This window comes from Mustelus asterias, chromosome 12, assembly GCF_964213995.1.
Source record: "Mustelus asterias chromosome 12, sMusAst1.hap1.1, whole genome shotgun sequence".
Taxonomy (NCBI): Eukaryota; Metazoa; Chordata; class Chondrichthyes; order Carcharhiniformes; family Triakidae; genus Mustelus; species Mustelus asterias.
In genome coordinates this window covers 81,536,456-81,552,076 of record NC_135812.1, presented here as the reverse complement: position 1 = coordinate 81,552,076, position 15,621 = coordinate 81,536,456, and the positions used below count along the sequence as shown (strand labels likewise).

Sequence of the window (15,621 nt, the reverse complement as noted above, 5' to 3'; positions counted from 1 at the left end):
CTGATAAGATTCTCAATCCCATTCTCCCACCTTTTCCACATAATCTTTGATCGCCTTACCAATCAAGAACCTATCTATATCTGTCTTAACGATGAAAAGTATCTGTTTTAACTCGTGAGCCCCTTTAAGGAGCCTGTGTCGGAAGGGTCGTGTCAGCCGATAGCCAAATGGGTGACAAGCATGGGGCCCTTGTGGCTGAGTGCAGGCTTTTGCATCCAGAGTGATCCTGGTGCTGTGGAATGAAGGTATCTATTATACTGCTCTGGTCATTAGCCGGTGGTCTCCAATTGTTGCATTTACTTCAGCGTCCTAAAGATTTTTTTAAAAAGAAAACTTTCAAACAGTAGGAAGGGGGCCAAACATTTTGAGCAATGTTTGAACGACTTCGTACTTAACAGCTACATGCAACCTGTGACATTATTTTACGCTGACTCTATCACCAGATGATTGACTTCAAGATTACGATAGAGTTGCCACACAAATGGCAATTTATAATGTTACCAATTGCTTTACAATTATTTTGCATGAAAATTGAATTCCATTTTTGAAATACTTTTAAATATTTAAATACTACATTCGATGCAAGAGTATTAATAAAACAGATTTCCCACTGAGAAAAGATTGCTGTGTCAAACTGCAGCAATAATCAATCTAGTTTTCTAATTCAAAAGGAAAAATGTAAATGAAACTAGTTATTTTGTCTGGCCTGAAGTAATATGCACGAAAATTAATTTCTCATTAACAGCTACTCATAAACATGTATTAATTCTAGACTTCTTCCCTTAATATGAATATTTAAATTTTATCTTTAGCAGATCTTCAGTTAATTGGGGAAGGAACAGAAAATGGAAGATCGAACAAAAATGTATCATTGCCTAAAATCATCCCAACCAGCTGCACAATAACTGCTGTATGCAAATATCCCTCTTACTGTGACAAAGAAACTTCCATTACAACTACTGCATGTTTGAAAGGCACAACATACTCTATTATACTCAAAATGCACCAGCAAATATATTTAAAATAACACCTGAAAGCAAGCAACTGAAAAATATATTCAAATCTCAAAAGTTTCTGTCATTTATTTTTGCTTGTGGTCAGGTAATTATAAACCAGGGACCTGAGGGAATCATAGAATCCCTACAATGCAGAAGGAGACCATTCAACCCATCAAGCCTGCATTGACAACAATCCCACCCAGGCTCTATCCCCATAACCCTACTTATTTACCTTGCTAATCCCCCTGACACGAAGGGGCAATTTAGCATGGCCAATCAACCTGACCCGCACATTTTTCCTCCTGTGGGAGGAAACCAGAGCACCCGGAGGAAACCCACACAGACACGGGGAGAATGTGCAAACTCCATACAGACAGTGACCCAAGGCCGGGATTGAACCCAGGTCCCTGGCATTGTGAGGCAGCAGTGCTAACCACTGTGCGATCATGCTAATCCCCAAGGATTAAATAGAAGAGCTGCCCCATTCATCATTCTATTTGGAATGTGTTATTCCAGTTAACTATATTAATTTCATGCCTGTGTGTTAGTATAGTTTGAATGGAATAGGAATGCACTATAATTTACTGCAATGTAACCCTGTGTTGTTTTAAATTAGATAAATGGATTGATATAATTTCAGAGAATTTAAGTCTGAAAGCTATCATTAAGTAACATTACTGTTTCATAGTAACACATAGCTTAAAATCTCTCTTTTGTCCTTAGATGTATTTTATAATCTTCTTAAAAAGCCAAGTAATTTTGAGCATTATTATCAAAGATATTTGATTATACAGTACAACAGAGGTCATAAAAGTGAAAGAATGCCAGTTATATATTTAATTGTGTAAATTAGAAACACATACATCAGCAGCATAATTCCTTAGGATATCTCTTACTTGATGAATGCAAAATAGAACCTCATGTCCATCATGTGCTGTCAACAGTTTACTTTGACTTTTGGAGCAAGTTATTTTTAAAATTAATTCAGGTGTTGTGGGCTTCACTTGCAAGACCAGTATAGTTTACCCATCCCTAATTCCCTTGGATACAACAGCCTGGTCACTGTAGAGTCAACCACGTTGAATGATAGAAACGATAGAAACCCAACAGTGCAGAAGGAGGCCATTCGGCCCATTGAGTCTGCACCAACCACAATCCCACCCAGGCCCTACCCCCATATCCCTACACATTTACCCACTAATCCCTCTAACCTACACATCTCAGGACACTAAGGGACAATTTTAGCATGGCCAATCAACCTAACCCGCACATCTTTGGACTGTGGGAGGAAACCGGAGCACCCGGAGGAAACCCACGCAGACACGAGGAGAATGTGCAAACTCCACACAGACAGTGACCCAAGCTGGGAATCGAACCCAGGTCCCTGGAGCTGTGAAGCAGCAGTGCTAACCACTGTGCTACCATGCCGCCCATGTTGGCGTGGGCTATACAGGCTAGACCATGAAAGGACAGTAGGGGTCCTTTCCTAAACAACATTAGCAAACTGATTGAGTTTTTATGAAGATCGGACATGGACAAACTTCATAGTCACTTACTGGTACTAGATTCTTATTTACAGATTTATTTTGATAAGCTGAACTCCAATTGCTACAGCATGAATCAAACTCACTTTCTCTGGCTTACTGATCTGTCAGACCCAATTCATAAAGGGATACACAGATATGTTTCTACACAAGGGTCCAGGCACGAGGGTGCTCGAAATGCAAAGAAAAGCAAGGCAGACTGAGTGGTGAATTATTAACCTTCATTTGTATCACTTCACAGCCAAGAAATTCATGCCCAAAAGTGAGGAATCAAGGCTGCGATGGAGGGGTGGGGGTGAGAGAGGGGCAGTGGCAATTATGAGGAACTGTGAGGAGTCCAGGTAGTGTGAACATATTGCCAGATTGAACCCACCCCGGGCTCCGGATTCAGGAAAAGGTATTTTAAATACTTAACTCGTTGGTTGCAGATTTGCAACGGTTCCTTTACAAACTGCCCAGTAGGCTGCTTGTAGACTTGGTTGCCCTGAATGCAGTAAGTGACTATGCAAAGGATCTAACAAATGTTTCAGCCATGGACCCTGGATCCCTACTGCTTTTGTCTCCACCAACATAAGAAACATAAGACCATAAGATAGTAAGAGCAGCAGTAGGCCATTCAGTCCATCGGGTCTGCTCAATGAGATTGTGACTGATCCATTATCATAATCCTCTTTCCCGACAGCATATTTCTGGCTCATAATGAGAAAGTGTCTCCTGCCCATCATATTGAAGGACTAGGCGGTCCATTAGTATCCAATTACAGGGCTTCTGGGCTTTTATTTCTGTGTTAGTTGTGGAGGCACAATAATTTTGCACCTGTGGCGGAGGAAGGGCGGAGGGGGGTGGGGTGGGGGGGGGGGGGCAGTGGGGACACTGGAGATTGTAACATTTAAGATACCAATTGTACTCAGCCTGGACGTATCAAATTTTGTCTGGCATCAGGGGCAGAACCCTGTTGGGGAATATTAATAGTTCACGCAGATCAGTTCAAGCAGAAGTGGCAGCAGATGGAGAATAAGGTTGGCTCCACGTAGCTGGGAAGTGCTGCCAATATTTTTGTGCTGCTGAGGGGACTGGGGCTCAAGGAACCCCCAGGAACCATTGTTAGCTCCATGCAGCTGGGAGTTGGGGCTCAAGGGAAGCCATGAGCAAGGATTGCTTCATGCTGCTAAAGATATTGGGCTTTGGAAATGCCCAGAATCAGTTGTAGGCTGCAGTGTGGCTGAGGAGCAGGGAGCATGCTTGCGTTTAGTTGCTGTATTGCAGTCTAGCCATCTACAGTCTCTGTAGTTACATCAACTCAGCTGGAAAGGAAGACAAAGAAGGCAAGTATGACAATACTGTGTCTTGAATGTAGACCTTTCTCTAGAAGCTGCTGTATAAGAGTCAGAAGGCAAGTGTCTTTTTGCATCTGTCCAGATAAAAGGCTGGAAATCGATCATTCATGTGAGCATATCTGTTTTTGGTGCTATTGGTTCTGAAGTAGCTTTTTACGTCTATGGGGATATTGCTTAAATTGGAATGATCAAATAAAGTTGGTGTCTAGGCTAACTGCATAATAAACTTTGGAGTTTCTGTTCTGGTCCCAAACAGAGGAGCTGGAGGAAGATTTGAGAGAAATAATGTGCCTTTTGGGTTAACTCAGGTAGCAGAATAAAATCAATGTTGGCTGGGGATCAGGCTAACTCTCTGAAAGAGCAGAGTCAAAATACTGCATGAGGAAAAGAGAGATTTAAATAAATTTTGTGACTCAATGATGACAGAAGTCTGGATGGCTTTTGAGAAAATGCAGGGGACCTGTCTTGCTTGCGTCTGCCATTTAAAGTGCAGTTTGTGGTGTGCCAGACCATGGGTGGGATTTTCCGGCTGTGCTTGGCCCAAAGCTGGAAAATCCCACCTGAGGTCAACAGACCTTTGCATGGTCCACCCCCCCCCCCCCCCCCCACCTGCTATGATTCTCATGGTGGGCGGGATGGGAAAATTCCCCCCCCCCCACCTGCTATGATTCTCATGGTGGGCGGGATGGGAAAATTCCCCCCCCCCCACCTGCTATGATTCTCATGGTGGGCGGGATGGGAAAATTCCCCCTATAGATTGCCTCGAAACTCATATTTACCTCATGTTAATTATGGATGTTGAAGTAAAAAATTGGTGGAGTTGATTGTTTGCTTTGCGAACTCTTGGTACAGTAAAAAGATGCTTGTTTAAGACAATGGAATCTTGCAGCTTTATTCTCTTGGTAAGTAACTGGGTATTTAAAATTTTGGCAACTAATTGCATTGTAACCAAATTTGGGGGTGTTGCCTGAGACAATAGCAACATTTGTTGGCGGGGGGGTGCTGCTGATTTGAGATTGTAACACCTTATGCCTAGTACAAACAATCATACTACCTTTCATCATAAATTTATCCCATCAAAAAATCGTGATAAATGTAAGTTTTATTTTAGCAACTCCCATATTGTTCAGCAGAGTGGCTCCCATCTCGTTGAAGGCTTTGCCTAACAATTTTAAAAATTTGGTTAGTTAACTATGATTTCAGCTAAAGTAATTAGGCAGTCAGACATTTTGATAACTTGCCATGGAGCTCATTTACATTTGCAGCTTTGTGGTTTGCTTTTGCACTCATTAACTAAAATAGACATGTGGCCTTGCTGCTCGTGCTAGTAAGTGGGTGCACATTCCATTTGATTTCTTCCTGAGCTATCATTTCTAAATTACAGTAACAGTAAATCACACAGCAGAACACTGGCACTGTTACAAATGCTAAAGTGCATTTGTTCAGAGCACTGATTTAGTATTTCCACATGCTGAATGATGAGAGGCAAAGTATCTAAATTATGTAAATGAGAAACTCTGAATAATCAAAATGTATTTGATACTCTCAGACTTACACACATATCATAAACGAAACCACATAATTACCCATTGCAAAACGGACAAGCAGCTGGCAGTATTCTCCTGTGACTCATGTGATGGCAATGGTCAACACTTCAGATTTTATTCATTAAAAACAACTTCTTTGTAATTTGTTTGTGGGATGTGGGCATCACTGGCTGGCCAGCATTTATTGCTCATCCCTAGTTGCCCTTGTTCAGAGGGCAGTTGAGAGTCAACCACATTGCTGTGGATCTGGAGTCACATGTAGACCAGATCAGGTAAGGATGGCAGATTTCCTTCCCTCAAGGACATTAATGAACCAGATGGGTTTTTCCGACAATCGACTATGGTTTCCTGGTCATCAGTACATTCTTAATACAAGATTTTTTAAAATTGAATTCAAATTCCACCATCTGCCATGGCGCGATTCGAACCAAGTTCTCCAGAACATTAGCTGTGTTTCTGGATTTTCTCCCAATGACTTAACATTAGTGCCAATACATCGACTGTATCCCTCATAGTGTGGAAGTTGTACCTTTTCCATACTTTGTCCAAGGAATTAATAATTATCCAGTCACATCCCGGGTTTTAACATAATGCCCAAATTCCTGACTGGGTAATTGTGACAAGGAATGATCCTCATGGAGTTTATTGGTTAGGGAAACACAGGCCTGTAAATACTAACACATTCCCCGGGGATCCCCTGTAAATACTGACACACTCCCCAGGAATCCCCTGTAAATACTAACAGACTCCCCGGGGACTCTCTGTAAATACTGACACAGGCCTCATGTTCCATGTATTTCTTTCAAAGGATAGAAAATCAAAGTCTGGAGGCCCACAGTTAGGCAAGGGAATCAAAGGTTATTGGCAATAGACGGGATTGTGGACCTAGAAACACAAATAAATCTGCCATGATCTGACTGAAAGGTGGAAAACTCTGAAGGAGCCAAATGGCCTACTTTTGCTCCTATTTGGTACGTTCGTATGACCAACACTCACTGCAAGCGGCCCTTATTACTCGGAGGATCTAATCAGGGAATCAGTCCTGTAGTCTCAGACTATGGTCCAAAATTGCCTGAACCAGAATGTCTGACATTGATCGGACAGAAAATTACCCAGTGACCTGGGTACACCTGAAAGACATCGACTTCTGATCCATGGTGTAGAAGAACCTCCTCAACAATCCTCACAAAGAGCAGCAAAGAAAATCAGCACAGAAGCCATGCTCCATCTTCACAGCACCAGCTGCTTTGAAGAAGATTGAAATGTCCAGTGCAAACTTTAGTGAATGGGCAAATGAGTGAGTGGGTGGTAGGGTACGTGAGGTAAGTTGGCAAGTAGGTAGGGCGATTGAGGTAAGTGGGTAGGGTGGCAGGTAGGTGAGTGAGCTGGTAAGTAGGATGGCAGGGTGGCATGTGAGTGAGGTGATAGGGTGGCAGTTGGGTGATGTGAAAGAGTGGGGAGATGGATTGGGGTGTTATCTGGTTGGGCAGAGGTATATAGGTGTTCAGTGAGGGAGTCAGGAGGTAGGCAGTTGAGTCAGGAGGCCATGGGGGTGTTCAGGAGGGCGAGGGGAGTGGGGCGGGTGGTGTGGGTGAAAGGGAGAGTTGGTGGTCAGCTTGCTGATTACCCAGCATTTTACTGTCTTGTATTTCCAAGGTAACCATCCAGGAAAGTAAGTTGGGATCATCGGAAGCCTCCCAATCTGACTCAGAGTTGAAGACTTTTTCAGGAGCTCCCGGGAAGCAGATTGGAATTGCCCATTGGAAGTTCAGATTTCCCGGGCTATTCCTACAGGTTCAGTGCATCAGGGCATCTGTGCGGTCCCAAAGTGCATCTTGGGGGATATATATGGTCTCGAACAATCTGAAGAATGAAGGATCTGGTGTCTATTGACAGGAATCTCTTGCCCCCCCCCATCCCTCACTGCATGTTTCATGGCAGCGGGAGGTAGCCCACCATTGGCTGGTGGCGAGATCCTCTGGTTCTGCCGCTGTCAATGAGATTTCCCATTGAGTCCACCCCACACTGCTGGGAAATCCATGGAGGGGCGCCCCATTGGTGGGACCAAATGATTCCGGCATGAAAAGCCGGAAACTCTCACCGTATATTTGTAAACTCACTTCAAAATGGCAAATATTACCACAGATAATTGGAATGATGACTGAAAGAATTAATAATCACACAAGTTTAAAAATCACATGAGCTGCAAGCTGCTAAACTCAGTAACACAGGGAAAGCAATGAGAAATCCACAGGTCTTGATTAAAGCAGAGCCAGATAAGCGTCAAGGACCATAAAACTAAACTTAAGACTTCCACTGAATCATGTGTAGCTGCAACTTGTCAGTGTAACGACTTCAATCAGGCCATTGAGGTTGACCTATTGGAGTATGAACTCCCTGATTAAGGATCCAATTGCTGGGCCAATCAGGGAGTCTTTGTCTTGTATTTAACCGGGAGTGTCAGTTCCTCTGACGCCCCGGGAGGTACACTGCTAACTGATAGCACTCTGTGTACTGCTTTTAGAGTTGTAAATAAAGGGATTTTGGTGAAGGGACTTAGGCCTCCGCTGATTCACTACAGCCAGAATCTGTTATAACAAGGAACAATGGACATGGGAAGGCATCGAAGGTTGATATACCATTGATCAGACTAACAGCTATCATACTCATGTCCAGAAGGTGGTAGATAGTTAAAAAAAAAATTGTTTGATGATATTATAATCAAGTAGACATGCACATGTTGTCATTGGTTAGTAGCATTCATACCTTATGCATGATGTAAACCTAATCAACAGTTGTGAGTGGGCATAGATAACTTCTATACAAATGTACATCTCTGATTGGTATTTGCTAATTACTTGTAATCAAATCTGGAAGTATATCTGTTTGTGTGACTCTGTATCCAGTGCTCTGGACTGTGCCACCAGCTGGTGTACTAGAGCCCTTTCTATAGCTTGACCTTTAAAAGACCAATTTTAAAACTCCAAAATTCTTTACCTGGTCACAAAGTCTGTAAGCAGCTGACCACAGTAGTGACCAAAGCCAGCAACATCTTTATTTATGACTAAAGAAAACTCAGAAGTTTGGCATATAGGAATAAGAGAACGTTTAACACATCAGTGATCCTGTTTAAGGACAACTTTAGAGAAAATGTCAAAGGTTCTTTGGATTCTATAAACAAAATCCTGGTTTGTAGCAAAGCAAATTCAATCAGTTTCATCTTCTCATACATGTTTTTATCTCAATATTGTATCCTATAACCTTCGGTCAGGTATCAAAATATAGCCTTTCATCTCATGAACTACCAGAATTTAGAAGAAGCACTTCTAAATCAATACTTTCACTTGCTCACTTTGAAGTAAAGTTTCCTGAAAAGAAGTCTTAACTAAACTTCATAGACAAATACAATTCACACTGAAGGACAAGAAGACCAACACAGAATGTTGGATAATCCTGGAAAATAGAAAAGCTTTAAATGTTGTTGTCATAGAAACAAATCTATATAATCGAGCAATGTTTATTTGCCTCGCATCAAGGGATCCAAATGAATAATTAAATCAGACAAACAAATCCATTTAAGGCAACGGTCTGATTTTTACAAAAGTGGAAGTTTATGATGGCAAAGTCATTCCTTAGGTTCTTTAATGCCGTTATAACATATTCTGCCTGATAAGATGGGATATTCTATTTCTGCAGAAACTTGATGCTTCTTTATTGAGTGGAATTTAAGCCTAATGCTAAAAGGTGCTGTGACCCTCTTGGACTTTCCGACTTGACAGTCTTTTGCATCTTCTGGTAGGGCCCTTTCTCCCAGTCCACACAACAAGAATATAAGAATAGAGGAACAGGAGTCGCCCGTTCAAGTTTGCTCTGTCATGCAATTAGATCTTGGCTGATCTGTACCTTAAGTTGGTTCAGGAACCCTAAATATCTTTGCCATACAAAAAAAACAATGTCACAATTTTTGAAATATCCAACAGTTTTTTAGGGTATTTGCACACCCACAATGTGGGAGAAGGATCCCGGGCTGGTTATCAGCCCATTAAACTGCATTAATACCCTTTCTATGGCCAAGTCCTGGCACTGGACTTAAACTCAGAGCTCCTGGTACAGAGGTAGGGATGACCCACTCTGCTACAAGGCCTGTCTAATTTTCAACTGATATGGAGTTTGGCTGCAATGTGCCTCAGAAATCTGTGGTACGAAGTGATGCAACAGCTTTCTGCTGTGTGGTAAAAAGACATCGACTCCATTACCTTTGTTTACTCTACCCATTATTTCTTCAAAGAATTCTGTCGGGTTAATAAAGCAGGTCTTATCGAATCATAGAATTATAGAATGCCAACAATGCAGAAAGAGCCCATTCGGTCCATCAATCCTGCACCAACAACAATCCCACCCTGGTCCTATCCCCGTAGACCCTGCTAATCTCCCTGACACTGAGGGACAATTGATCATGGCCAATCAACCTAACCCGCACATCTTTGGACTGTGAGAGGAAACCGGAGCACCCGGAGGAAACCCGCGCAGACACGGGGAGAATGTGCAAACTCCGCACAGACAATGACCCGAGGCCAGAGTTGAACCTGGGTCCCTAGCGCTGTGAAGCAGCAGTGCTAACCACTGTGCCACCACTATCCTTTCAGAATCCATGTTTTTTCATTATATTTTCTGTCTCTTCTATCACTTCTTTTGGAATAGATTCCAGTATCTTCCCCATCGCTGACATTAAACTAACTGGTCTATAGTTCCCAGACATCAAACATCGATCTGTTTCCACACTTTGCAGAATCTGTTGAACCTGTTGTGTATGCTAGCAATTTTTCCCAAGTTGTTATATTGTTGATCAGTTAAAGTAAAGAAATACACCAACATCTCACCCAAGTAGTTTGAGACAGACAATATAACATCACTGCAACCATTTTAAAAACTGCATCGTTCCTTTTTCTCCCCCGATAGCTTGCCCAATCACAAATTCAGGACAACATCCCATATGGAAACAAATAATTTCTCACTCATTCAAGTTTGGTTCATTTTGGAAATGTCTGAAGCCCCTGCTTATACAGAAGATTGAGCAAAAAAAGAAAGCTTATGACAGTCACAAAAGAACTTAATACCATAGAAAGCCTAGAGGAGTATGGAAAGTACAGGGGTGAAGTAAAAAAGGAAATTAGGAAATCAAAATGAGGATATGAAAAAAGGAATGGCAGGTGAAATCATAGAAAACCCAACAATGCTTTCCAGTACATTAACAGCAAAAGAACACCTAAGGAATGGATAGGGCTTAGCAGAGATGTACCTGGTGACTCATGCGCTGATGCTCAAGGTGTGGGCAAGGTTCTTAATGAGGACTTTGTCTCTGTCTTCACTAAGGGGAAGGATGAATTAGACATTCTAGTTAAAGACAGGAGTGTGAGATATTAGATCCAATAAGCATAGTGAGCGAGGTAGTACTGGCATCCTTAAAGGTGGATAAATCACCAGGGTCCAGTGATCATAGAAGAATAGGTCATAGAATCCCTACAGTACAGAAGGAGGCATTCGGCCCATCGAGTCTGTACTGACCACAATCCCACCCAGGCCCTATTCCCATAACCCTCATTTACCCTGCTAATCCTCCTGACACTCGGGTCAATTTAGCATGGCCAATCAACCTAACCCACACATCTTTGGACTGTGGGAGAAAACCCACACAGACATGGGGAGAAAGAGCAAACTCCACACAGGCAGTGACCCGAGGCTGAAATTGAAGCTGGGTCTCTGGCACTGTGAGGCAGCAGTGCGAACCACTGCGCCACAACACCACCCCGTTGATTGTATCCTAGGCTGTTAAAGGAATCTAGGGGGGAAATAATGGATGCTCTCAGGATATCTCCCCACTAGATGCAGGCACAGTCTCATAGGTCTGCGAATGTTGTACCATTATTTAAAAGGGGTGCAAGCGACAGGCCAGAAAATGATAGGTTGATCAGTCTCAATTTAGTGGTGGGCAAGTAATTGGAATCAATTCTGAGAGATGGGTTAAACTGTCACTTAGAAAGGCACAGATTCAACAGGGATCTATCAAGGATAGTCAACATGTCTTTGTAAGGGGAAGATCGTGTCCTACTAACTTAATCAAATTTTTGAGGAAATAAGGAGGATTGATGAGGGTAGTGCAGTGGATTTTGTCTATATAGATTTGCAGTAAGGCACTGGACAAGATCCCACATGGCAGACTGATCAGAAAAGTCAGATCCCATGGGACACAGGGGAATGTGGTGAGTTGGATCCAAAATTGGCTCAGCAACAGGAAACAAAGGTTAATGGTTTCCAATGGTGTTCCACAGGACTCAGTGTTGGGGCCTCTGCTGTTTGTTGTATATATCAATGATCTGGACTTAAATGTGGGTGGCATGATTAAGAAATTAACAAATGACATAAACTTGGTTGTGTAGTTGATATGAGGAGGATAGCTGTTATTTCCAGAATTATGTCAATGGTTTGGTTGAGTGAGCAGAAAAGTGACAAATGGAATTTAATCCAGAAAAATATTTAGTAATGGGTTTGGGGAGGGCAAACAAAGCAAGGGAATACTCAATAAATAGGAGGATATTGAGGGGGGTTGAGGAAGTGAGAGACCTTGGAGTACATGTTTACAGGTCCCTGAAGGTGGCAGGACAGGTGTATAAGGTGGTAAAGGAAGGAATACTTTATTTTATTGGATAAAGTACTAAATACAAAAGCAGGATGTAATACTGGAACTGTATAAAATGCTGGTTAGGCCACAGCTGCTATTTTCTGTACAGTTCTGGTCATTACATTACAGGAAGGACATAATTGCCCCGAAGAGCGTATCGATGAGATTTACAAGAATGTTGCCAGGGCTTGAACATTGCAGCTGTGGGGGAAGATTGGATAAGCTAGGATTGTTTTCCTTAGAACAGAGAAGGCTGAAGGGTGACCTCTTTGATTATGAGGAGCATCGCTGGGGTAGACAGGAAAGACCAGTTTTCCTCTAGCTGAGGGGGCAATTAGCAGGGGGCATTGATGTAAGATGATCGGTAGAAGGATTAGAGGGAACATGAGGCAAAAATGTTTTGATAGAGGGTAATTGGCATCTCGAATTCACTGCCTGAATTGAAGGCTATGGCTGAAGTGCCCAACGCATGTAAAAGATACTTGGATCTGCACCTAACCTGCAAGGCTATGGACCACCTGCTGGAAAATGTGAAAATAAGCAACAAGCTTATTTTTTCCTCTTTTTTTTATCTAGTGCAGTCACGATGGGCTGAATGGCCTTCTTCTGCACCATAACCTTTCTATGGTTCTATAGTTTATACACATGAACTGATCCAATGAATTCAACAAAATTCAAAAGAGAATTTGCGGGGGTTTTACTCCAGGTAATTTTCAAGGTTCAGATTCTCTGACCATTGTGTTGGGCGAACCCTGGGTTCATGCGATAATGTGCCTTTAAATCAGTCATTTGTAAAGTGCCCAGGAGTTGAACATTCCTCACCATTGTATTTCGGCTCATTGGCGATATCACATAGCCTCGTGTAATCTTTGTTAAGTTCAGAAGCTAGCTGAATGGGCATTTTCTGAAACCAAAATGCTGGCTATAGCTAGTCAACTTGTAAATGGATGTCATCGCTTTTGTATCATCCTCCTCTTCCCTCAGAGAGTAGTGAGTCCAACAAGATGGACTGTGATATAAACGTTGACATTCCCCTCTCCAGTGCGGATGCCTGGGGCTTTTCTAAGTGGGAGGAAAACACAGGTGTGAAAAGATAATCAAAAAAGCTAATGAGATGTTGACTTTTATCAACATGGATTTGGAATACAAAAGTGAGTAAGCAATGCTTCAGTTGCACGGTGCCTTCGGCAGACCCCGCTTGGAATACTGCATTCTGTTTTATTGACCTTGGTGGGAGGTGCAGTCCAGATGCTGGAGCATTTTGTTAGGCATGAAAAAGTGAAAGTATGAGGGTTGGTAAGATAAACTTGGGTTTATATGTTCAGAAAGCTGAGCAGTGATCTAAACAAGATGTGTAAGCTGATAAAGAGAGTTGATTGATTGGTACAGAAAACCTATTTACTCTAGTGGACTAACTCAGAACAAGCAAACATGTTGTTAAAAATAGAAGAGGGCCATTCAGGAGTGAAGACATTTTTTCACACAAGGGACAGTGTAAATGTTGAAACCATTTCTCTAAAAAGGCTGCGGGTGTTGGGTCAACTGAAATTTTGAAAACCGAGATTGATGGCATTATTTATCGAGGGATGCGGCAGAGGAACAGAGCCAAGGGAGACATCTACAGATACCAGGGTCCATCTCTGGAATGTAATTGGACATGTCATTTCCCCTAATTGGCTGACTATCACATGATCACGATTGGCTGGTCTCTTCCCGCTTGCTCGGGAATCCTGCCAATTTCCGGGTACACTTGCAGGACCAACCCACCATTGTCTGGATTAAATTCCATCCTTGCTTTCTTTTTGGAAATAATTCTTCTGTTGTGCACAAAGTAAAAAAGAAAGCTTGAACCACAACACCTCTGCTCCGGTTTCCTCCCACAGACCAAAGATGTGCGGGTTAGTTTGATTGGCCATGCTAAATTAACCCTAGTGTTAGTGTAATTAGCAGGGTAATATGTGGGGTTACAGGAATAGGATGGGATTGTGGTCCGTGTAGACTCGATGGGCCAAATGACCTCCTCCTGCATTGTATGGATTCTATGATTCTACTTGCACTATTGAGTCATATTGATTCTTTGAAGTGTCAGGCGTGTGTATGTTGCGCTCAGGGGAGAGACAATTCCAGTCAATAATTACTACTGGAATCAGTTTTAATCAATTCATTTCATGTATATCAGCATGCCTTCCAGATCTATTTAAAGATACCAGACCAAGCTAGAATCCCAGGAGCCAGATGAGGTCCCTAACAAATAGTACAAAGCAGAAGGATGTGGTGGATGGTGACTGTAGAAAGGTAGATGCTGGCATTCCAGGACATGTTGGGATAAAAAGAGTGTATAGAAGAGGGGTGTTGTTGGAGGTTTTGAAAAACATTAAGGTGGACAAGTCCCCAGGGCCAGAAAGGGTCTATTCCAGAATACTGAGAGAGACAAGGGAAAAAATTGCTGAGGCCTTGGCCAAAATCTTTGTATCCTCTTTAGTCACAGGTGAGGTACCAGAGGATTGGAGAGTAGCTAACAATGTTCCTCTGTTTAAGAAAAGCAGAAGAGATAATCCGGGAAATTACAGGCCTGTGAGCCTCACATCAATGGTGGGAAAATTAATAGAGAAGATTCTTGGGGACAGGATGTACTCATATCTGGCAGAGGGTAGGCTTATTAGCGATAAGCAACATGGTTTTGTGAAGGGGAGGTCATGTCTCACAAACTTGATTCAGTATTTTGAGGAAGTGACAAGAAAAATTGACCAGTGCAGGGCAGTGGATGTTGTATACATGGATTTTACTAAAGCCTTCGATAAGGTCCCTCATGGCAGGCTGATACAGAAGGTGAAGGCGAAGTCATGAGGTGAGCTGGTAAGATGGATACAAAACTGGCTTGGGCATAGAAAGCAGAGAATAGTGGAAGGGTACTTTTCTAACTGGAGGTCTGTGACAAGCAGTGTTCCACAAGGATCAGTGCTGGGGCCTATGTTGTGTGTAATAAAGAACAAAGAACAAAGAACAGTACAGCACGGGAAACAGGCCCTTCAGCCCTCCAAGCCTGTGCCGCTCCTTGGTCCAACTAGAACAACCATTTGTGTTCCTCCATTCCCAGGCTGCTCATGTGACTATCCGGGTAAGTCTTAAACGATGTCAGCGTGTCCGCCTCCACCACCCCACCTGGCAGTGCATTCCAGGCCCCCACCACTCTCTGTGTAAAAAACATCCCTCTAATATCTGAGTTATAATTTGCCCCTCTCACCTTGAGCCCGTGACCCCTTGTGATTGTCACTTCTGATCTGGGAAAAAGCTTCCCACCGTTCACCCTATCTATCCCCTTCATAATCTTGTACACCTCTATTAGATCTCCCCTCATTCTCTGTCTTTCCAGGGAGAACAATCCCAGTTTACCCAAGCTCTCCTCCTAGCTAAGATCCTCCATACCAGGCAACATCCTGGTAAACCTTCTCTGCACTCTCTCTAACGCTTCCATGTCCTTCTGGTAGTGTGGTGATCAGAACTGGACGCAGTACT

General features: G+C 42.7%; 1 protein-coding gene across 1 annotated transcript in view; it reads right to left on the bottom strand.

Moving 5' to 3' along the window:
- Positions 1-15,621, bottom strand: part of mgat5b (alpha-1,6-mannosylglycoprotein 6-beta-N-acetylglucosaminyltransferase B) — a 911,118-nt gene that overhangs the window by 550,568 nt on the left and 344,929 nt on the right. Inside the window, 1 exon segment of the mRNA XM_078225993.1 lies at positions 15,028-15,034. Coding sequence (XP_078082119.1) covers positions 15,028-15,034 — 7 coding nt within the window.